The sequence below is a fragment of the Triturus cristatus genome, chromosome 3_1, assembly GCF_964204655.1.
Source record: "Triturus cristatus chromosome 3_1, aTriCri1.1, whole genome shotgun sequence".
Taxonomy (NCBI): domain Eukaryota; kingdom Metazoa; phylum Chordata; class Amphibia; order Caudata; family Salamandridae; genus Triturus; species Triturus cristatus.
The window spans coordinates 488103586-488128997 of record NC_140583.1 but is presented as its reverse complement, the minus strand read 5'-3'; the positions used below and the strand labels follow the sequence as shown (position 1 = coordinate 488128997).

Sequence of the window (25412 nt, the reverse complement as noted above, 5' to 3'; positions counted from 1 at the left end):
AGTGCAGTTTGGGTGTCGCTGCTTCCGCGCTCGTGCAGAGGAGCTTCATTTTCTGCAGTGCTGCTCAGAAAACGCCGGTCAATAAATACAAGAAAAGACAGCTTGCTCCCGGGGGGCCGCGTGCGCCGTGCGTGGGTGCGAGGGACTTCCTGGAAAGATTCCAGTCATGTATGGGTGTACATTCATTGTACAAAACATCTCCCCCACTTGCCTCAAACACGTGCCCCCTTGCACATCCAAGGTCATTGAGAACTTCCATCTCCGGGATAGAAATAGAATATTCACAGAACAGATCTGAAAGAAGGTTTGAGCAGGAGGCTCTTGGTGTGGTCGCCGTACATTTCTTTTTCACAGTGTTCTGTCGTTAGTTCAAAGAAAGCGAGAAATAGGTCCCTGTTTGGTTTAATGCAGAATATTTGCAGTTCTAGCGTTTTTCGTTCCTCCTACGTTGACAGCCCCGGGGGCAGATTTACAAGCCCCTTGCGCCACTAGTTCCTTGTTAAAAGTGACGCAAAAGTGACGCAAGGGGCTTGTAAATCTGCCCCCCCTGTTTAGATCAGTAAACAGAGATAGGGCATTGGTATGCTCACTGCCTGCATTGAACAAGGTCACAACCGCGTCTGTAGGATTGGGACAAAGAGAGGAGGGAAACATTTTCTTAGGTGCAGGCAAGGGACTATGGGTCAGATGTACAAAGCATTTCTGAGGTAGTAAAATGGGCCACTTGTGACAGCAAAAATGATTTTTATGTATAAACACCAAGCTGCGATTCTGCGGAATCTCAATTTGGGTTTGCGATTCGGTATTTGGATAAGGCGTGTTTAAGGCGGGACAGATGTACAAAGAATTTTTGCATTCTTAAATGGCCTGATTCACAGAATCAGCCCGTCTGCAATTGCAAAAATACCTTTTCTCATGTACAAACACCAAATTGCGATTCGTTAGCAAGTTACAGAATCTCAGTTTGGTTTGTGCCCCAATTCTGATTCAGTATTTGGCAGGGGCATGATTTAGGCATCTTTTCCAAATACTGAATATGAAAGGTATGTATTCATGTTTTGCGATCGCAATACAGCTGTAAAACATTAATACATTAATCGACTTCAGAAGTGTAGTGGTAATGCATTCACAAATTTAATGTGAATGTAAAGAAAAATGTGTTTAAGAGAAGACAGTGGTCCACAGGACTACTACGTCCTCTTAAACAAACAAAAAAAAGTTTTTCTTTTTAAGCGCAGTCCTGTTTTCTTTAAGGAAACCTGGCTGCATTTAAAATAGAGATTGCTTTATTAAAAATCAATCACAGACATGATGGTCTGCTGAGCCTGCAATTCCTAGTGGATCGCAATGTGCAACCTTCCTCATCAATATTCACGAGGTAGGCCCATTAGGAATCAGTAATTAAAAAATAGAAGTTTCATACATTAGGAATAGCGATTTCCTGACAATATGCATATGGTACGTCAAATTGCGACACACTAGGTTTTTTTTCTGAACCAACCTATTAATACTTAGCCTGCCTGATCACGTTTTTTGTCTGAGTCAGGCTTGATCGAGAGTTCATTATGGGCGAATTTGATAATAGGGATGCAATTTCGTTCATGTATGCGAGCTTACCATTTTAAGCATTGGCATCGGTTTTTTATCAATGTCAACACCAGAACACCAGATGTACCGTCACACAAGCACTCATCACAAGCAAACTAGGGCAATGCATTCTATGACAGAATGTCCAAACAGCTCCTACATGGACCACCTAGAAAGCCGCCACGAGACTCATCCTCAACCTCTCACGTCACAACCACATCTCACCACACCTCAGAGATCTCCATTGGCTTCCCATTCACAAAAGCAGCCAATTCAGACTCCTTACACACACATACCAAGCACTCCACAACCTGAATACACTTTCACCAGTGTGTCAGACACTTACACTCAGCATCACTCTCACACCCCCCACATTCACAAAAGCAAAATGTAAAGTTGCTCATTATCTTAAATTGCACCCAAAACCTGGAACGACCTCCCACAACACATCAGAACCTCCTCCCTGCTTCTTGAATTGTACAAAAGGCTGACGACCTGGCTCTTCGACTTACATTGTGGAGGCCTCATGCCTACATACCTCTCAGGTGATAAGGACGCTATACAAATCCACTTAACATAACACTACATAGGAATAGCAATTTCCTAATTGTGGTTCAGCGGAAATTGCAATTTGAAAATTATAATTCCTTATCTTAGTATATTTGGCTCTGGGATCCATTCATTTTAGGCAATCAGAAAAGTCTGCTGTAATCTGTTTACCCAAGTTTCTAAGACGTCAACCATTCCTCAACAGTATACAATCCACCACCGCAGATCAGGTCCCATGTCATACATAACATACTTTGTAGAAACTTTTTTCTTGTTTTTGATTACATTTCTTTAATGTAATTTTCTTTTAAATTACCTTGCAAATTTGAAGAGCAGAAGAAGCACATCAAAACAAGGACTCTCTGGAGAGATTGCCATAATATGGGTGCAGACAAAAACAGTATACACTTTTGACAAATAAACAATTCACAATTGTAAAAGATTTCTACAAAAAAAACTTGAGGCCAAAAGAAGCTGACCTCTGATGATGTCCCCTCACCACCGTAGCACTTTGAGAAAAAGTAGGCTACAAAAGCCAGAGATTTATGGTGGCAATGAGAACAATGCCAGATGATTGAAGCCTGAATATGCCACATTCCAACAACAACAAAAATAAACAAGCCTTTAAACAAAAATCCTATTATTCATAGAATATGCCCAGTTTAGGCATAAGGTTGTGAAAAATGCCTTGAATGACCCATCAGTGTGTCAGCTGCCCTGAAGGGTGGTACACCTTGGTATAGCTTGTGACCTGACTAAGGGGCTTGGTGAAGTTTGGTGGATGGGATACTCAGTCAAAATGTGACGGACATCCCATCTACCATATCGCAGGTACTATAGGCTATAATGCACTTCTGCCATGTTTGTGGTGGAGCTGCCCGTCCACAACATTCCAAATAAGGCCAGTAATTCTAACATTTATGTGCAATCTTCCTAATTTATTGGATTGTCAAAAAAAACAATTGTTCGCTCATCATACTCCATGTTAACAGGGGCTGAAGTCCTAACAAACATGCACTGTAATATTTTCTTTCTTTGAAAATGCATATTAAATGAGGTTTTAAAAACGGTAACATTCAAAACCTCCTGTGACTAGAATAGGGCATAATTTAAGAAGGTGTTTCTAATTTTCTTTCAAACAAATTCCCATTATTGTTTTATGTTTTACTGGGAAGTGGTCTGGGAACAGTGTTCTTCCAGAGCCCATTTCATTAGAAAGCATTGGCAAAGCCACTAGGTTTAATGTACCAATACATGAAAACACAACATTACTCCATTAGAGCCAGATAGTGTAAAAAATATTAAAGTGTCTATATTGAAAGCTCCCTTACAAAATAATCCCTCATGCTTTTTAACGGAAGCATGAAGGTGGTGGAGGGATACACACATTAGCCAATAGCATGAGGTGGGAGAGAAATACTCCACTTGGGCTGAGCAAAGATGTGATTGGTAAGTTCACAAGCCAGTGTGAGGAAGAGGCTGACCTAAAAAAAAACAATTGTCGAAAGGGGTGGCATCAAAGTCCACTCTATGTTGTAAGCAGCTGGTATTATTGACAGCTGCACTCTCAAAACCCACATTTAAATTTATGTGGGTATAAAGTGTAATCAGAATCACCATTTGCTGTATTATGGGGCATTCTTTGCACTGCTAAGGTGATCATTTCTATTGGACTGCCACAGGGGCACCTCTATGGCACTCTCTGAATGTACAGATAGGTCCCCAACACTGACCTTAGATAACCCTACAATGGAAACAATCATCTCAAATCTCCTCAGCATATACAATACCCCCCTTCCGGTCCCCAACCAAAAAAACAGGGAAATGGCTAGAAATTAGGGGTGGGCTGTAAACTCCGCTCTGCCGGCAGTTTTGCAAATCCGCGCAGAGTTTGGCAGTGTTTACCCGCGCCCACCCCTACCTTCAATGCAGCACCAGCTCCCTGCACGAGTTGATCTCTCGACAGTCTAGTTGTTTTGCCTTCAGAGCATGTGCAGACATTTGAGTGGCCACATAACGCAGACTGCTGTGTGTCTGTGCGTCAGATGCACAAAGCAGGCATGCAGCTGATGTGCCAGCTATGCCAAAGGCAAAGCTGCCTGTGTCCGTCTTTGCCCACATTGCGACCAGTGCCAGTCCGCCTGGATGTTTGGAGCCAGGAAGCAGGTATGTGTTAATGGCAAGTACATTTCATGCCCTAAACAGCAGGCATAAACACTGCCTGTTTGGTTTCCCACTTTTAGGGAGTATATTAGAGAAGTGCCACTGCTTCCCTTGCGGGTTTTCACACTCAGAAAGAAACTGAAATCCATGTTATTACGTCGTACTGGTGCTGTACTGACGGGGAAGTCACCCATTTTCCTAGTAAGTACTGGAGGGTGAGAAGGATGGAAGTGAAGATCCTCACTGTTAGAAAGTCATCCTTTTGCCCTGTTCACCCCCATTTTTTGCTGAATGATACTGATGTTAACCGACTCTGACTGTACCCTGGGCTCTGCTAACCAGGACCAGTGCTATGTGTAAAAAGGTACATGTAATAGGGTATACTTACAATAGGCAATGACAGACGCTATAATGTCCCTAGTAGATAATAGGGCCCGGGGCGGGGAGGGCAAACTACCTATAAGTTCCTAGTATATAATAGGGCATGGGAGTTTGGAGGCCCAGCAGATTTCCTGCACTTGCATATTTGTGCTGCTGTGTGCCTGCAGTTCTTTTAAAGGCAGTTCTGCCTTACAGCCTTTCTTTAAAAGGAAATACTCACAATTGGTATTGATAGGTTATATAAGTCCCTAATATGTAATAGGGCATGGAAGTGTAGAGGCCCAGCAAGTTTCTTGCACTTGCATGTATGCAATGCTGAGTGCCTGCTGTCATTTTAAAGGCAGCATGGCTTTGCAGACTGCATTTAAATGTAAATTGTGTTCATCCTCGACTTTGGTGCTGTGGACATTTAAAAAGTGATAACCTACCTTATTTTGTACATATTAGGTACCCCCAGGGTCTTCCGTAGGTGTCCCAAGAGTGAGGGGTCATGAAACTATAAGCAGGGACCTTATAAAATATGTTTTATATACCCTGGTGAGGTAAAAACTGTCCATTTCATTTTCCCCATTGCAGATACTTAGTTCCATATGCTAACATTACAATATTTTATGTAGAGATCAATATTGCTAAGAGAGGAGTAAATATCATTGAAGGACTTAAAAGATTGTTTTTGATAAATGCAATAACTTGCCACCGAGGAATTTATCATAACTTGTACAGAAGAGAAGTTATGGAACTTTCTCTTCTGTAAGCCAAAATCCAGCATTCTTGTGGTCTCTGCTTGTTGGTCAGCCTTAACAGGCTTAGCCAGGCTGCTTTGATTGGATGATAAGTGGCCTGGCAGGAGCAGTGGTTATCTGATGGAGAGAACTCTGCAGTTGGGGAGGATGGGTCCTACAGATGATGCTGGGTATATCAAACTGATCTCATAGCGTGCAGATCAGTAAGGAATGCCAGGCCCACCTTCCCTCACACCCTGTGCCCAGCCAGATGACAGGTTTAGAACAGAAATTTGCAGAGGGCAGGGGAAGAAGAGCTTATGGATATGATCCACACTGTGAGCTGGTTTAGCTTGCTCTTACTGCTCTGCTGAGATTTCATCCATGATGGATTTTGGAGTAATAGTGCTTTCTGGGATAAGAAGATGCTACACTTTGGACGAAGTAGTCATGAGCCTGGGCGGCACCCTGCTTCCCATTGGTCAGGGGTGCCAGCCTCTTGATGCCCAGAAGCGAAGAATACATATGTGAGATGTGCATAGCTTCTCATATCTGCTGCCATAAACTACAAGGAAAATGAGGACTGCCCTGCTGGAATCTGAATTTGCACCCAAAGGCCTGCTCTCTGAATGATTGTGCCTACTGCACAATTTGTGCTACAGCCCCGGGGACTGTGCCTTGCTTCAAGAAAGATTAAGGAATGGACTCACTGCAGCTACAGGTTAACAGAGCCCACCTGCATCATTTCCACCAAGTCCAGTACGTCCAGGGGACTTTCAAGGATGTGGCCAGGTGCATTGTGGGAAATGTGGTCCAGACCTTTGGATTTGTGTTTTGGACACTTTGAACCCACAATGGGACCTTTAAGAACCACCTCCTGAGGTTTGGAGAACTTTGGAGTACTTTGAGAAAAAGCTCCATAAGGTGACCGACCTGACCTCGAGAATCAAGCCAGCCATCTTCAACTGCGACCCGGCCAGGATTTCAGGTTCGTCCCTCTGAACGCTCCGGAGCTCCGGGCTTCCAGGATTTGAACGAATCCAGCCTGCTGTGGAGGGAAAAGAGCCATTGGAAGTAAAAGTACCAGAAAAGTTTCTAGGTGTGAAGGTAAACCTTTCCATCGTGGTCAGCCTGAAACTTTGACTTTGTCCCTGTCAAGCACGACCAGATGTCCCAGAGTGGCGCAATAGGTTTTTCAGCACTGTAAAGTGATTCATCTTTAAAAATTCATATCTTAGGTTCCCTACATTGGATTTTTGTCATTTTGGTGTCTGTCCGTAAAAATATTTACTATTTTTATAAATTGGTGTAGGATTTTTATTGTGGGTTGTGTCTTACTTATTTGATGTATTGTTGTTTTTAAATGCTTTACACTCCTGTCTCCTAAGTTAGGCCTGACTACTCATTGTCAGCTACCAAGGTAAAGCAAGGGGCTAATTTACTGAGACCTTCACTGGACCCTATACCGTGTTAGCGGACTTATTACTAGTGGTAGGTGCATAGCTACCCCTACCAATGACACACTTTCTAAAACTCACAATGAAACACAAACTCTGAGTGAGCCCCCGCCTCCCTCACGGTCTCGATATATGCCCCTTACTAATACACACAACCTGAATCTCAGTGTGACACTGGAAGAGACCTCAACTTTTAGGCCAGACATGACGTTCCTGGGATGTTCAACAATTTTTATCCGCAACCTGAAAATCTGTGGAAGCCTCGGGAGCCAGAGTCCTGTCCTCACCTTCCCCTTGGATGTTTTCACTTGTTGCTCCGCTTGGCCTTGGCACAGGGTTCTGGCAGAAGACGTCCGCCTTTTACCCTGTGTAAGGAGTACATATTCTTGCCTCAGACGACAGATGCTGTGATCAGGCGCAACTGTGTCTCTTTTCTCACATCGTCTGCCATTGTGTGTGAATATAAATATAGAGTCCCTCTTACTTCTCCGCCATGGCTCTCCACTAAAGACCTGGAGTTTGTGCTCAGGAGGGATTGGTCCTGCAACTTGGAGGGACGCCATGAAAAGACCCTTTTCGCACTGTCATGTGAGCCAATGTCCCTCTGCACAGCACTTAATGCCAACCTTTCATGCTCACCTGCCCATGTGCAGACGCCCAGTACTAGTGCACAGCAGTGCATAACACACCTTACACCCAATCATGTTTTCACCGCACTGGCCCTCTTTAACTTGGTGGGCTGCCCGAATATCTGCTCTTTTGTAGGGTATTTATGGGCCCCTTTGGATTTTAGATAGCAATTCATTGCGAAACTGGCAAGAAGTCAAAGAAAGGGCGCTGTTGACAAGTAGTACGGGATGTGGTCATTATACCTTTGCACTGTGCCAGCTGGCCAGACCAATCGCTCCTGTGGAGGAGGCAGAGTTATTTTCTAAGTGCCCTGCTCTGATTGGAAAACTACATTACTGCCTTGTTTTAAACATGTCCATAAATGTATTTTTAGGTCTGGCATTAGCTAAGACTTTTTGATTTTACAAAAATGTCGGTATATAATATACTTATTTATAGGGGTTTTCAGTCACTACACTCCATCTATTGGTCTGTTGGTGTGTCACTCACATTTTTCTTCTGCACGGAAGAGCATGAGGAAAGTTGTATTCTGCCCTTTCTCAAGAGTGCAATCAGACACAAACCAGTTCCCTTCAGTGGCGGGGACTACTATGGCAATATGTGCGTTTTTAGACTAAAACATTTATTTTCTTTGAACCACTGCCAACGCAATTTTTTCAATATTGGGAAGTGTCCGGCACATCCCCCAACAATCAAGTTTTATAAATAACATGACTAACAAAAACAAACAAAGCACTGACTAATCCAAAGGCTGGCAACCATCACCACACATTGGTTTTGGCAATGCATGTTGTTATCGTTCTTGGGTGACTGCACAACTGGACACACGCACCGTGCAGATCATGCCTCACGCAGAGCTGTAACAGTATTTAGCTGGCCATAAAAGAATATTGCCCATCTCTAAACAATTCTCTATTCAAATGCAAACACTTCGGTCACTGTCCAATACAACTCAACTACTAAAAATACGAAGTACAACTAAATATCCTGTCAGCATGCCACTTTGACTCTGGGTGTGGCCTGGCCACAGAACATGGCGGATTCCCTCTGAGAAGCCACTGAGCCCGCCCAGACTCCATCGACCCTATTCCACTTTACAAGCCCCGGTTGCCACTGAACTGTGGTGCACAAGCCTTCATAAAGTATCCAGGTACTCAGACACAGGAGTATCCTGGTTTTTATAAACGCCTTACCTTCCAGGTGCGAATATTACTTGCAGCGCACCCCTGCTGCGATCTAAACATGGCTGCCAGAGGGTGAATCAAAGCTCACTGGCTGTGGGGCCTTCCCCTCCTACCCTGTCGACCAGCTGCAGATTCTAGAGTCATTACCAGGGTTCACAGCCCTGATGAATTCGCCGGCTAATGTGCCCCTACGACGAAACACATGTTGGCTGTTATGAAAACGTGTCTTCTTTGATTGAATTGGTGCAACAAAGTATGGACGCAAGGAAGTACTTGTGGATCCAATAAAAAAACTGGAAACAACACTACTTAGATTTGGACAATTCTAATTTATGTTATTTTGGGCGCTCAGTATCATCTTCTAGGCACTAAGAGTACGATTGTCCCAAGTCTCCAGTTGGCATTGCCTCGCACTCACAACAGGAGGTCGAATAGCATTTGCATAAATGATAATGCTACCTCGCCTTCTTTACTTTTACCCAAATTTACCATGTGTTCTGCTTATAAAACATTTTTAAAAATTGGATGAGTTATAATTACATCTGATTTGGAATAGAGGCCGCCATACGTAGGCGCTAGCCACTTTAAAATGACAGACTGAAGAGGAGGCAGCGGGGTACTGATTCAAAGCAATACTACTTGGTGGTACAAACACACTGGCTCTCTCGATGGTTGGTTTACCAAAACCTGAGTGAGCTGTAGGGCATGACCCCCATTTAATAAAAAGCACACAGTTCGCTCAATCGAGACCACGGAACACTTCACCCGCCTCATAAGAGTGGACCAATATTGCCATTGGAGGATCCAATAACGCGCAACGGACATTCGTTCTTAGTCTCCTGATATGGCTAGTATACCACTTTCACTGCCATTTGCTCAATTACAAACGAAGGAAAATATAGTTGAAGCTCGATGGGAACAAGCAGGACTTACCACAATCTGAGTCCTTTTTAAGAATGGAACTTTCATCGCTTTTGAAGCATTATTCGCTGGATCACAACTCCCGCCTGGCATGTTCCTGGCCTACATGATAGCTCTAGCGCTGATGCACACTCTTGAGCACATCGTTAACACAGAACCCCAGTCACACAGCTACACACAGACTCTTTTCAACATGGGCACGGGCTGCAAGCTTATCACATGGTTACACATATCACCCCTGATTTTATTTACGCCCCTCCAATGAATCTGAAACTTCACTGGGAGAAGATCACCTTCTCAGTGGCAAAGACTTGGATAAGTTCCTTGAATACCCTAGAAAAGTCTCTTGTAATGGTAGGCTTCAAGAAATACAGTATTACCAATCACAAACATCTTATGTGTCCCCTCACATGATTGGCTAGCTACAATCTAATGGGGCAACGTGCTACCCCCTCTGTTGTGGTGAGAAAGCGGGTTTCTATCATATCAAGTGGGATTGTCCTCTGGCAACTCAGTTCTGGCACGAGATCCAAGATGCTTTGGAGACAATAACAAGAAGGGAGAACTACACTACCCAGAGGCCTGGCTTATGGGTGTGCCCCCTCCCACCCCCCCCATCCTCAGCGAGGTGAAGCTGGAACTAGATGTTCTGATTTATTGATTCCGGGGAAGCGTGCCATCACTATGCAATGGAAATCCTCTACAAGCCCACGCATAAAACAATGGCAAGAATCTGTCAGGAGATTCACGAGCTGTCAAAGTCTAGTCTTGCACAGGGAGGACCCAGGGGCCTCTGCAAATTCCCAATTGTCAGAAAATGGGACCAATACGGTGCAGCCCTCGCTGAGACTAGAAACAATGAGACAATTCCCCCTCCCTGAAATCAAGATGGACTATCCCTCATCGACTCCTTCCCCCACAGACGCCATTTTACCAGTCCCTCCAGGCGGGACTGTATATGGACAACACCCCTGAGCTCCTCTCATTATCAAGCAGCCTTTGTAAAGTGCCTCACTATCACACCTAGGGGTATCTGGGCGCTGTGTCTCCATGGAAGGGCCAGATCTTGAGTATCTTTCTGAGGTCTGCCAGTGAGGGGGTTGTGCGGAGCTAGATGGGGAAGGTCGTTCCAGGCCCTGGCAGCGATTATGACATTGCTTGATACCCCACCACATTCCGGCTCAGAATTGCCTACCCCAACCACCTTCTATAAGCTTTACTAGATAGCCTTAGAGATGAATCACCCGCCAACGTTGAAGCATGGAAGTGCTGATACTCCGTTTCCTTACCCTTCAAGGCACTGTTCCTGCTCATCCTCCAGGGATACCTACATGTAGTTAAGTGTTAAATATGGTGAATACTGCTTATCTCGCAAAAATGCACTCCCTACACCACACCCTATGCAGCGCTGAACATATAGTCATGTAAGTATATACATTCTGCTGCTCTGCACTATCCTTCCAGCATTATATTTCAGCAATGGTATCATTGAATGGACAACTGAACTCAGATATCGGTTTATGGATATTCTGAATAATATATCCTGTATCATTTCCTGTATCATTTTACGAAATATCAATAAAAACATATTTTTAAAAATACGCCACTTTGACTAAGATCAACAGGTTCACCAAAACCACAATGGTGCCCAGATTCGAACAGCGCTTCAGGACCACACTCATGGTAGCAAAGCGCTATACAAATACAAATAAAATAGCATTTCAAGTAGAGGAGCTGGCAAATAACGCAGCCGAGCACTGCCACAGCTGGAAAAGGGGTGGGTGAATCGCATAACTCCGATGAATGTCTCCTGAATACAATATGTGCACGTTCTATTCTAAAACAAGCTGCGTACACATAAAGAGCTCTCTGCGTCTTCAGCACGATGGACAGATGGACAGCGCCCTGGCCTGCACGCGGCAGGGGTTGTTACCACTCCAAGGGCCAAACTGCGTAAAGTGGCACTACTGAAAGCAGCAGGGGGACATGTCCTTCGGTCGTTTCTGCTGCTTCTGCCCTTAAATATGTATGTGGCAGAGCGAAAAATGAAGGTGAGCAGCCGTGAAAAGAACCGCGCAGCTGTAGGAAACATCTGTCACTTGCGGACCATTTTCCGTGTGTAATTCTGATTTCACAAAGATAAAACTGGATGCGTCATTCTTTAATAAGTTTATTTTTTTAAATCATGGCGTAAATGAAGGAAACGGATTTCGCCTCAAAGTTACATTCCTGTTGTTAGCATTTCAGAAGTATAAATCAATATATTTGATCCACTACGTAGTGTCTATGATGAGTGAAAACAGAGCAAATTCGGTTTGCTCCATATTTTGCTCTGATGTCAACATTTGTATCTGATCCGAGCAAGGGCAAAAACGATGTTTTTCATTCAGTGCACTTTGGCTGAGTTTAATCTGCCCCCGGTGTGGGGTTTAAGGAGTATTCAAACAGGGCGTGAAATCTGCACACTTGGTTAGGGAAATGTGTGCGCTGCCTGTCTGGTGTTGTGTGTACACTGGTAAGTGAAAGAGTTAAGGCCAATCACACCAGAGAATTCAGATGAGATGTTATCATGATGCAAACCAGAACCGAGGGTCACTTCCGTGCGCCCTCCAAGCATCCCTCACACAGGCAGTATCTTGTGTGCTGCAGGCAGATCACAAGCAGGCCTTCCTTGATGACGATGCAGCCAGTGGGTCCTGGGCCCTGGTGCAAGGAAGGGAATGCTTCCCAAGGCCGTTGTTTCATCTGTGAAATACGGCAATAATCAGAGTTCAGCTGGTCAAGTGCGCCTCTGAGCTCCGGTGCCACTGCACCTCGTGCACCAATGGAAGCTACGCTCCTGGGATGTGGTGGTAATAAAAAAAAACGTTAAATTAAATTAAAGATATGCAATAAAAATGTAATGCCTGAAGGAGGGTGTGAGAGTGCACTGTAGCTTTAATGCACCCATTTAATTCACTGCATCCCACAACACAACTGCACAACAAACCTCTGCACGAGGGGTGCGGCCCGTTCATTTACTACATCAGTAGCAGTAAGGCATGTGACTCGCGCACCCCTGCCAGGCGCGCAACGCCCATTGGGCTCAAAGGACTTCAGTACCTCCCCTCCTCCCCCCACCCCACCTGTCTTGTGTCAGCCCGGCTGAGACAGCTTCCCGGGCACCCACACAGCCAAACCCGAATACTTCACAGGTCTTTAAAAGTCAATTTACTTGCTAACGAGGCTTTGTTGTGTTTCCACCCCTTCTTAGAGCCCCTGCATCTCCACTCTGCATATTGCTGGAAGGATCAGCCCCTCCCCCCAAATTTTTAGTCGCCCCACCCCCGAAATTTGGCTCTAGTTGCGCCTCTGACCAGGCGCGCAACACCCATTGGACTCACAGGGGTTCAGCCCCCCCCCCCCCCTCCTGTGTGGCAGCCCCGGATGAGACAGCTTCCTGGGCACACACAGCCGCACCCGAGCACTTCACAGGTCTTTTAAAGACCATTTGCATGTTAATGAGGCCTCGCTGTTGTTTCATCCCTTCTAAGAGCCCCTGCAGCTCCACTCTGCCTATTGCTTAAAGATTCAGCCCCCCCCCCCCCCGAAATTTTTTCTTAGCTCTCCCCCCCCCCCCCCCCCCTCCGAAATGTGGCTCTAGTTGCGCCTCTGCCTGCGGCACACTTCCATCCTCCCTTGCCGCATTACTCCTGGGTTCCAAGGATCATGGATCACTACGTGGGGCACTAATGACCTGTCGCTTGTGAGTGAAAGCCCGTCTTTTCATCTTAAACATATATCTCAATGGATTAATGTGTCCGTCCCGTGAGTACACTGCGGATCAATGGTTTGAATCCTGCTGCCTTCTGCTGCTGCGGTGCGCCAGGGAATGCACCAATAGCTGCGGCAGCGATTCACCAAGATCTTATTCACTAGAGCTGATCACCAGTGCAACAAGGTCACACATGGCGTCAGTTAAAAGTATGCATCGGTAGTCCTAGGCAGTGTTCCTTCGAGTCTGGTATATGGTGCAGCAGGCTCTCTGGATCACACGTTCGAAAGGGGGAAACGCTGCATGGGTAACTGACTCTGCAGAGGACGGGGCGATCAGATTATGTGACAACTATAGGCAAATTATGCAGCACATTCTAGCGCAATATGAGCTCGCTATTTTGCCAGCCTTTACACTCAAAACGGATCTCTGCACTATGCAAACTACAAGAGTATCTTGAGAAAGAAAAAACATCAATGAAAATGTTACTCACCAACACATAATTATTTATTCGCGCATGCACAGAAATGTAACATCATTACTTCCAAATAAAAGATTAAAGTAGTCAGTGCAAACCATACACAGGCCAGCCTTGGGATATTGTTTTACCTGTGATAGGTCAGAAAAGGGGGCGTGTCCGTGACAGGGTGGCATGGCGAGGCGAGGGGCTTTGGACGTCCTGCCCCGTCTAAACATCCCCCAACTCCCCCCCCCCTCTTCCCCCCCACACACACCCTTTCCCTGGCCCACAGCAAGGATTGCGCGTCTGGAGCCACTTGCCATGTCCTGTGAGTTTTATAATGAAGCCCCGCGCTGTGGGGCCTGCACACCAGAGCTGGAAACCTGTTCATCGTGGGAGGGCGACTCTAGCGGTGCCCCCGTGATGAGGTGATCATTTGTATTTATTTATTTAAGCATTTGTAGAGCGCAGCGTTCACGCAGCAGGCATCTTGGCGCTATCGGATTGTCAACCTACATAGAGGTTTCTCTAGAGAACTGCAGATGGAGGCAGGGGCGTAACACAGGCCCCCGCAGCCCCAGCGGTGCGGGGGGTCCTCGGGCTGCAGGGGCCCCCCTCAGCACAACTCTCGGGACTGATAGCTCCGAGTAAAATCCGGAGCAGGGGCCCCTCTGTGCACCTTGCAGTTGCAGGGGGGCCTCTTCAACTTTCGTTACGCCACTGGAAGGAGGAGCTGTATTATACCTCGTTATAGAAAGAACAGCGTCACGCGGCGGCTCCAGTGAGCAGGCAGGCCTGCGTGCATGGCACACAGGACACAACAATCTTACGCATTCAAAGCTCATATCTTCTCATAAAAGGTGTGCCAAGGCCAGGCATGTTTCAGAAATGCTTTTCGGGTTTGATTTTGCAGACTGTGGGTCGCTACCACTAGGAGAATCTCCTTCCATAAAGAACCCGCCCTGCAGAGCATTCTGTGCGTGTGTATAGTGGAAGAGTCTTGTAGGAATCAAGGCATCACGCCTTGAAAACTGGAATATGATGTTTGGGATTTCCCGTTGTCTGCCCTCAGGACACGACTGCTGCTTTGAGGCCAGTGTTTTGTAGTGTAACTGACAACTGATGTGTGCCACAGAAGCCATAATTATTGCCACCGTTTTAGGATTTCATTGTAATACCTAGGGTAGCTTTTCATGCTGCAGACCAGTCCATCAGCTGGGTAGAGTAATACGGCCCCAACAAAGGTTTCATCTCATACTAGTTCACGGCCTAAGTACAGCAATCACCAGCTGGAAGGCGGCCGTCTCTCAGTTGCACCGTGTGTGGCACGGCTCTTCACTAACTTTTGGTCCATTTGAGGTTGCGGTGAAATCAGCAGCAGGTGGCGGCACATGCAACACGGCAGTTGATCCATGCTTAGACTGCAACCCCCCAGTTGTAGCGTCGCCCAGCTGTAGTGGCCCGGAGTGAGCCTGTGATAATGACGCATACGCCCCACTAGGGGCAAGCAGAAACACAATGCCCCGGGAGAATGGAGGGTGCATCGCTCCCAGCTGAAGCAGCCCGAGAGGCAACGGGCAGTACCAGCTACGGTGGTGTGCCCTTCGTGGATCAGAACGTTATAGTAGGGCACACACCTGCGAGGAATAACATCATGCAGCCGTGCACCAGTGGCCATGCCGGGCCCCAGAAGTTCCCACGCAGAAGCTGTTTCACGTGTGCTCTGAGGCAGATTAAATGTGCGGACAGATCTTTAGCAACTGCGGGGCATGAAGCAAGTTGAGGCGGAAATCACTTCAGCACCCTGGATGCCCTACGGCCTTTAGTAGACACACCACTACTTCCCGTTCCTCTATCACACTGCAGCTGTTGCCTTTCATTGATCGTCAGACTCCTTAAGCCAGCTCTCTGAATGAACAGATGCGCTTCTAACAGGGCCGCACTGTAATTCTCATAGTATTCTTTCAGTACCTGCACTGCATGGCTTTCTACATATGACCCCCTCAATGCAGGACCGGCTGCCCACTTCTCTCATAATTCTGCATATGATTCTCTACGTTGCATTTTATACATGCTTATATAAACTTCTGCAGTTCGTGCTGCAAGTGCCACAGCAGTGCATGTAATGCTGCAATTTAGAGTTGCACTGCCTGCCTCCTAAAGCTAAATGTACCAGTGTACTGCATGTGCCAATGCACGTGTACTTTGAAACGACATGTCCTTTTGCCCTGTCTCTCACACTGTACCGCGTGCCTCACCACACTGCGCGCCCTATTCCAGCGTATGGACCAATGCAATGCAAGTCCTGCTGCACTATATGTCTCAGGGCACGTTATACCCCCACCTCACTGCATGCCCTATGTCAATGCACTGATGAAAACAAAGACCTGTTTGTAGCCCTTTGTTGCACTGCACAGTACAACACATCTCCTGTCCTCCAACGCTGCATCTCTCAGTACTCTGTACCTCACTACGCTGCATGAGTTACTGCACTGTGCAATACTGCACTGCATGTCCAACCAATGTTTTGCTTAGCTCTATGTCCCCTTACTCTACATGTAAAACAACACTGCAGATCTGTACTCCGCACCCTGCTACAATACAGTAACTTGGACATATGTGTACCTCTTGATCTGATGATGTTTGTTTTTGTAACTCGCTGTGCGCGCCAATGTTGCGACATCGTGTGTGTTTGGACTCTGGAATCCAGTGCGAGCCGCAGCACTTCCCAAGTGAAGGTTCTTGGTTTCCTCTTCCTCAACCGCACTTTATGCCTCACCCACAATGCATGTCCCAGCACAGTACACGTCCAGCCATGCTTCGTGGTGAATGTGACTGCCTATCATGCTGAACTGCCTGCATATGCACTGCACGTCTCACTGCACTTCATACTCCGCCTTACTGTATAGTCCATCTTACTTGACATACTGCATATCTTGGTGCAATACCCGCCCCGCTACCCTCAATCTCCGAGTGCAATGCATGTCCTGCTGCACGCCCCACTGCATCTCCCACTGCATGCCACAAGGTGTGTCCTGCTACAACGTAAGTCCTGGCCATGCTTGGTACGCTTTCCCAGGGCATGTCTCCCCACATTACACCTTCAGCAACACTGCATGCCCATCGCACGTTTATCTATGAGCTGCATACCTCTCTGCACTTTGGCTCACTGTTTCTCCATTCACGCACATCTCTGTGTGCGGCATTCCCTTGTACTATTGCACGCCCTGCTTCCGTTCCTGCTGCACTACAGTATACAAAAACGTGATGTATGGAATGCTTGCATTAATCTCAGCCACTGGTAATTTCTCGGGGCTGCATCCCAGTCCATTCATGCTGCATAGCAGCTTGTTCCTGATCCCAGCCCCGCTCTCACCGTGTTCCAGGTGCCCCCGCACTGCCCGCAGCTGGCTCTCGCTACCGATGTCCCCGATGACTATGAGCAGGTAATGTTTGCTTTGCTCCCACCGGGCGGCTCCCGAAGCCCCTGCTGCGCGCCGCTCTCCGTGGTGCTGAAGCTCTAGCGCGTTACTGCCAGGCCCGGTCTCCATAGCGACGCCGTGAGCCGACGCGCGCTCTGCCCCAATCTCCATGGAAACGTTTCACGGGGATGGAAGGGGAAACGGGGAGCACGCGCTGCTCTTAAAGTAGCTCGAGACGCGCTCTGATTGGCCGGAGTGGACGTCACTGCAGGTCTATGGAAGAGGCAGTGAGGGGGCGCGGCCTGGCAAATTGGTTTAGAGTTGATTGACGCGAAGCCAAGAACAGGGATTGTGGGGTTTTAGGCTATTTAAGTGTGAGTTAAAAGAGCAGGGGTGACGCAGAGCGTGTAACACACTTTGACCAAATCAACCTTAACGCCGTTGGGACAGGAGAATCTGATGTCACGACTGTGAATATGTGAAATCCCTGTATTTGAGCTACAGTGAGGAATATCTCGTGGCAATAGTATTCATGCAGTTCTCCCAGTTACTTCCTGTATTCCCGGGACTTTTCAATTACATGTGGTAATGTTGAAATTCTTTCCAAGGAGCAATACGCTTTGTAGGTATGTCTACTTGCATAGATGTGACCCAGAGTTACACAAGTATTGCTGTGACCCAGGTCACATAAGACAGATATAAACTGGGAAGCATTGCAGGTAGCAGGCGAGTGCAGAGAGCGTATTTTATCGTGAGACTAAGCGATTTTATTCAAGATTGGGAAATGGCGCTGTTACTTTGATGGGCAAATCTCTGTACTTTCACCCTCTGTGCGCACACACACACACACACACACAGTGACCCCCCACTGCTCATACCCGGCAATCTCTGTTCACCTCTTTGAAAGTAGTTGGTGTAATACTTGCCCCGAATTCTAGAAAGTGAGTGAGGTCAGAGAGTTAAACGTCTTCTATAAGCATTTGGGGCATTTTTCCCCTGAAAAAAAACCCGACAATATTCACATACATTTCCCGAAAAGCCACAGGGGACTAATTAAATATTCACGTACTTTCATGATGTGCCAATGAAGCTTGACCATCTCCAAGACCCAAGACCTGACCCTCCCCAGGAACTGACCCCATATTTTTTAAGTAGTTGCCACGGGTTCACCCCCACATGTGTCAGCAGTAACCTCCAGTAGGCCAGCACATATATTTTGCCGTGGGTGTCCCCATATGTCATTAATGAAACCAAGTATGCCATGTCCATCATTTTGTCAGGAGTGCCTCCATATGTCAACAATATTCCAAGAAAATACATAGAATATAACAGTGCCGGAATTTTGCATGGAGGCACCCCAAATGTTGAAAAGGACCTCCAGCATGCAACGGCCTGTATTATGCCACATGTGTTCAAGTGTAACAGCACTGTGCCATGGGTGTCCTATATGCCAAGAACTGCCTCATGTATAATAAAGCCTGCATTTTGTCATGGCGTACATCAAGGCGGCACAGGCAGTATGTAAGTAAGTAAGTTTATTGTGCATAGTTAATTAAAACCAGTGCAAACATTTTACAAAAATTTAAAATAGCATAAAAGTTTTGTTCATTATAGTCCCAAATTAAAAACGTGCAGTAAAAAACCCAGAGTAATTGTCCAGCAGCGTTTTTTCCCTGATGCAGGGCAGCATGTTCCTTGGCGACCTAATGACCTCCTACTTGTTGTCTGTGTAGTTGATCGCCGGTTTTAGTGAGTTTAACAGTCTGTGCTCGGTCATCGCAAGGAACTTAACATATCTGCAGTTCAGTTTCGTGTTTGCAGGGTTCATACAGGCAAGCACTGCTTGCCTTCTAGTGCTAGTCCCTAACTGCTTGAACTGGTCCTTTAGGAGGTGTTGGCAGGCTAGCCGAAGCTCAGAGGCAAGTCAAGTGGAGAATATCGCCCTTTTCTTCATTATAGAGCGGACAGGCTTCTTGGCCATTGCTCCTGAGCCATGGTGGAAGATGCTCTCTGCTCGGCAAGACCCCTAATCTGAGTTTCAAGAACCGCAGTTTTATGGCCTTGGGATAGCCCTGACTGAAGTATGATTGTGGTGTCAGGGTTTTGTATGAGTTTAAGGTCATCCATGAGTGGTTTCTTTTTGTAAATGCGGCCTTGTCCTCTAATAAGGAAAGAGATTTTACATTTTTCCAAACCAGTTTTTTAAAAGTGTTATGCCCAAGTTGCATATCCCAAGTCGCAAGTTGGTTGGTGACCCCCAGGGCTACCTTCAAGTAAGATCTTGCTTGAGATTCGTCCCTGCTTTGAATGTCTTGCCATAGCAGCGAATTTAGGGTGTTAGCCGTGGCCGAGCGGAGTTTGTGGCAGCAGATGATGTAGGCTCCCTGTCTGGCAAGGTCTTGTTTTAGCAAACCAAACTCTAGCCTTATTTGGGCAGGCGAAGTGTAGTGCGGGAGCGAAAACATTATTCTGTAGGCTTTTGTTTGGATTGTGTCCAGGTTCTTAGAGTCTCTTCCTCGTAGTGCCTCACTGCCATAGCAGATGGAAGGGAGTAGTCTAGCCTGAATAACCTTCAAGTAAGGAGTCAAAATTGGCCCCGTCAGATGGTTGGCTAAGTTTTTCAATGAGACGGCAATGCAAATCCCTCTCCTTTTTGTTTCTTGTTTATGCTGTGCAAATGTGCCATCTCTGTCAAAGATAACTCCAAGGTATTTGTACTCAGACGCTGGCTCTATTTTTTGGCCACCTAGGGCCCATGGCTTCTGATGTTTGTTCTTGGTGTTGATTGACATGGTTCGGGTCTTACTCAAGTTTATTTTTAGATTGTTTACCGTTGCGTAGCTATGCATTTGGATCAGAAGCTGCTGGAGGCCGATATAGGTGTGGCTGAGTAGTACGACGTCATCCGCGTACAGAAGATTACTCAGAGATTTACCTCCCAGCCTCGGGGAATGGGAGTTGCATGTTTTGAGTAGACTTGGTAGGTCAGCCATGTACAGATTAAACAATATTGGGGCAAGCACACACCTTTGCTTGAGGCCTTTGCTGGTGCAAACCTTAGATGACAGGTGTGTGCCGCCTCCTAGCTTCACTTGCACCCAAGTGTCAGAGTGGAGGAGCTTCAGCATATTGAGCGTCGGCTGTGGTATGCCCCATTGTGCCAATTTTCCCCAAAGTCTGCCTCTCTCGATGTTGTCAAATGCTGCACTGAAGTCGATGTAGCACAGGTGCAGCAGAAGTTTTTTAGTTTTTGCTGCATCTATGATTAGGGAGATAGCCAGAATGTTGGTTGATGTTCCTGTGTTTTTCCGGAAACCGGTCTGGTTCAATGGAATAATCTGATTTGCTTCCGCACATTGCACAATCTCTTCTAGGATAGTTCCCGCAAAGTATTTTGCCTCATTGTCAAGGAGGGCTACTAGGCGATAGTTGTTGGAGTCCATTTTGTTGCCTTTTTTGTATATAGGGATGATCGTCGACCCTCTCCAAGATTCTGGAATTCTATTTAGGAGTCTAACTTCCCAAAATATCGGTTGCAGAATAGTTGCCCATTCTGTGTTTTTTTCCTTGAATAGGACTGGCGGGATGCCATTGGTTCCTGGCGCGCCTTCTTTCCTGCCCTTACAAATCTGCTTTTTTATTACAGCTATTTGCTGAGCGGCTGGTAGCTCCAAATAGTTTTTAGTTTGGCCTTGCTCTCTCTTGATCAGAGGTCCCGGCGTTGGCGTGGTGGGGTCTGCCTCTATGTTGTTACCTCTTTGTGCTCCTGTATATTCCAGATGGTCATTAAAGTGGCTGTAGAGGTAGTTGATCCATGACTCTTCCATGATGTGCGATCCTAGGTCTTTATGTTGTGGACGCAAGATCCTGTTCATTGATTGCCAGAAGCGGGCGCTATTGCTGCTTTTAGTGTCATATAGTATTTTTGCCCATGCCTCGTTTTCAGCATCTTTTTTTATGGTCCATTTTATACAATTGAGCTCAGCCCTTTGTTTTCTCAGCTCTGCTCGAAGATGTACATTGTTAGGGACTGATCTTAGCTTCCGTAAGGTCAAGATGACTGTTCTTTTATGTGACCTTACTTGAGCTCTCGGACCTTTTTTAAGTTGCTTTTGCTCATTTCTTTATGGAGGTTACTTTTTGGGGCGTTCTTAGTTGCCAGTTCCTTTAGCAAAAATCCTGTGTATTGCTCCCAGTGGGAGATGTGCCCAGCTGCATCTGGTTTGTGTATGTTGTATATGAGGAGGGCAGTTTCAGCCAAGGTGGTTGAGTTAGTTGGCGTGCATTTGATCCTTTTCAGGTTGATCGAATAGATCTCCCCTAGCATATTGTCTGGCTTAATTGCAGTATACGTCCTCGATGTCAGATGGCATTCCTGGGGACGGTGGTCACTTTCGCCCTTGTCCCCCATTCTGAACCTCCGGATATGTGGAAATAATGCCAGACTGGCGAAAGTGTAATCCAGAATAGAGCTAGCAGTTTGTGAGTAGAAGGTTTCTACTGGAGGAGAGTCAGTCGGAAATCTTCCATTTAAGGCCCGAAGATTTTGATTTTCTAGATCTTTAAGTAAGGCGTTATTTTGATTGTTCCTCCTATGTAGCAAGGAGCTTTGTGATGGAATGCTGTAGATTTTATTGAGGGCTAAAGCCTCTTCTTCTGATGATGAACCAAGTAAGTTTTGGTTGAAGTCCCCTGTCAAGAGGAAAAGAGGCTTTTCCATCTGAGTGACATACTCCGTCAATTGGTTGCTGATTGTGTTAGAGTCTTTGGCTCTGTGTTTGGGGTGAACGTATGCGTTGACAAGGCATATCTCTTCTTCTTTATTGCCTAGCTGTATTTTTCTCTTCACTGTTAATGTTGTGGATGTGGATGAGTCCATGAGGACTGCCGAAGGTATTGTTGTGGTGGATATGTATGTAGCCAAGCCTCCAGATTGGTGACCGAATCTGTTAGTTCTGACCGCTGCTGTAGAATAGCATGTGAAGCCCATGATATGTTGTGTGGTTGTGAGCCAGGTTTCTTGCAGCATTATTATGTCGAATAAAGAGATGTATTTTTGGAAATCCGGATCGTCCATTTTTGAGTTTAGGCCATTTATGTTCCAAGAACAAATGCTTATGGTTGGTAACCTTCCCTTTTGCTCGTCACTAATTTGTTGGTAGCGTCAGGCCTCTTCGGGACATGTGAAGATTGTGCGAGATAGTGTTTCTCTTGTTAGTGCTCGATTTTGATATGATACTCCCCTTGCACAAGCTACTGTACGTCCCCGGGGGCTGTGTGTGTTTGTTTGGCGGACTTCCTCACGGGGACTTAGTGACGATGAGAGTCCGAGACTGATAGTCCTTTGATGCTATGCCCCGCCGACTCGTTGTGGGTGCCGGCTCGAATCCGGCTGTCTCCTTCGGCCTGTCGATTGGTCGCTGCCAGGGGCTGATCTCTCTTGTTTTGGGCGAGCTTCCCAAGGCGCCTCTAAGGACGCTAAGGGTATTTACCTGTTGTGACTCTGGTTCCGGTCTTGTCCTCCTCTGAAGTGGTGAGGGGTAGGCTGGTCTTTGTAAAGGAACCAGCTTGATGCCCCATATCTTAAATTGCACTGCTTCTGCTGCGATTAAGTCGGCGACTTTGCTAGAGCACCAGGTAGTCTTGGTCGCCTCTGGGGAGTTTGAGTTTGTTGCGGGTAGGAATTCGACCGAGATCAAGTCCTTAGTGCTTATCCCCCCCAGGTTGGGGATGCATTCCATAAGTTTAAGAATGTTGCCACGATTTAGCGTGTCATGCTGCCCTTGTGACGTATATTCTGGATAGAAAACCAAGATCTCTGTTGATTGTTTTTAGTTTCCTTCCTCCTGGCGAGCTGGTGAACCTTGGCCTGGGTGTACTTCGTGAAGTGCCAGGTTAGAGCCTTTGCCTGGCATATTAGCCATGAATGTTATTACTTTGGTTGAAATTGTTTGCTTTGGTATTATTCCTGTTTCAGATGGCCAATTTGCTTGTAAGTGCTCTAGTTGAATTGGAGCAGAGTGGGTGGTCATGATTGGTGTGGCTCTCCTTTGGACTTCGTGGTTTGAGCTTAGCATTGAGCCAGTTGGTCTTTCTCTGGCCCCCTCTTCAGAGTTTAACTTGAGTGGATGCTTGCTTGCCTTTATTATTGATGTATGTTGATTAGTTGTCGCCACGGGTATTTCCCTCTGGAGAGAAGGTTCCATGTTTGGCGATGTTAATTCTCCCACTTGGTCGTCGGAGGGCCTTGTTTCGTTGTTCTTGGCGCCGCTTGGCTGTGTGCGCTGTTTGGTCATTACTGCCACATCTCTATGTGTATCTGTTTGTTCCGTTTGATCTCTTGCCGATGGACCTTGTACATTTGTTTGTTCAGTTTGGTCACTAGTCATTGGACCTTGGGGCCTTTGCCCCTGTTGCTTAGGCCGGCTATCGTTTGCTTTTTTCTGCTGTCGAGTAGGGTCAGTGGGCGCGTGGACTACCCCTTCTGTGGTGAGGGCATTGTCTAAGCTAGCCGAAGATTTTTCCTCTGTGGCAAACAAGATAGGAAAGTAATTTGTCGTGGATGAATCGGAAGTTTGCTCACGCCCTTTTCTTTTTTGTTGCTGCCTTTGTTTTGCGTTAAGTTTTGGGGGTTGGGCCGGTCCCATCTGAGATATCTCCTCGTTTGCGGGAGCGGGATGTTCAGTTGGCTCTAATCCAGATACTTTGGACCTGAAGGCTCCCTCTTCAGATTTAGTTGGGCCCGTTTCCTGTATTGCGTTCCCTCTGTGTAGATTCCTCAGATCTCCTATTAGATCGGTTAGCATTGAGGGTAATGTGGCTAGGTAATCGACAGCTTGGCTGCAATTGCAGCTCAGGTAGGTACTAGTTTGTGCTCTCCTGATCAAGTTGTTCAAATTGCCCAGCTTGTCATCGATGCCGGCTGGAAAGACTGCCAGTGTATTGAGAAGGGTGAGTTGTAGCTCCATTTTCTCTGATTGGTATTGCAGGGCATCTACAGCTAGCTGGATTGTATTTAGCAATGAGCCCCAAGATCCATTGTTCTGTTCTTTTACCCGCTCTGTCTCCTTAGGAGTGTTCCCGAGATTATTGGTGTTTTTGACTGCCGGAGATGGATCGAGAGATTGGGGCTCTTTATGGTCTGGTATGTAGGTTGCTAGTATCTCTTCCCATTCTTGTGTGTTAAAATAAGGCCCTGTTGCCTTGCCTTCCACATCCTGACTAGAGTTATGGGGGCTTGCTGCCTCCATACCACAGGAGCTTGTTGCAAGACCGTAGGTTTCCCGATCTGTGTGTGGAGGAGCACATCTGGCCCTTGGGTGCGACTTGATAGGTGTGCTTTGACTATAGCTCATAATTTGTGTGCCCAACGCCAAGCTGGGAACTCTTTCCTCGGTTACAGCCGATGACGATGTCTGTATGGCAGCCTCTGAATCCCTCGTGTTGGGCACCTGTCTGAACCGTCAGCTGGTTTTAGTGCTGAGGTAGGTTTCACATTGGCTTTGTGCTCATCTACGGGGGGTAGCGTTTCACCTCCCTGGCTGCGTTTAACCTTGTCATCTAGGTCCTCTAGGTGAACGGGTGGGAGTTCCTGCTTGGGGGTTGAGTCGTGTGACTTTCCTCTTGCATTTGAGGTCTCCAGAGGAGTGCAGTGGTTCGTGTGCTTTGAGTTACTGCACTGGTGCGGGTCTGTCGTTAAATTTCCTGTAAAAAAGAGGCTTGCCGCCTCAAGCTTTGGTGGTGACGAACACGTTGGTTTTAGTACAGAGGTGAGCAGTGGGGGTTGCAAGCCGTGCAGGTGTCTGTTGCTGGAGAAGATAGTGGAGCCGGCGTCTTTTAGAAATTCGAACTTCGTGTATATTTTAGGTTGGTAAAGCTTTTTTGCAGTTTGTGGCTCATTTGTAAAGGCATCTGGGAGCAAGGTCGTTCGTAATTCCTGCTCTGTTATAGTGTTGTTCCCCCCCGGTGTCTGCTCCGCCTGCTCTGTTAAAGAGAGATTCGACTCTGTGCAGGTGGATGAGTTTGGGCTTGTTTTCTTTTTATTATGATCCATTCCTTTCCTTGTCCTTGGCTTTGGTTTTACACTTGGTTTTACACTTGGTTTGGGCTTGGGCTTAAATTCAGGAGGCCCCCTGGCCTTCCCCGACCTCATAGTGCTGGTAGACGTAGAGCTTTTTCTCCC

At 46.6% G+C, this 25412-nt stretch overlaps 1 protein-coding gene across 1 annotated transcript in view; it reads right to left on the bottom strand.

The window, feature by feature from the left end:
* The window catches only part of MAP1A (microtubule associated protein 1A), a 754346-nt gene extending 736945 nt beyond the window's left edge, over positions 1–17401 (bottom strand). Inside the window, exon 1 of the mRNA XM_085644324.1 lies at positions 17185–17401. Within this exon, the coding sequence (XP_085500450.1) occupies positions 17185–17401 (217 nt within the window). The remainder of the gene's footprint in view (positions 1–17184) is intronic.
* Between the last annotated feature and the right edge of the window lie 8011 nt (positions 17402–25412).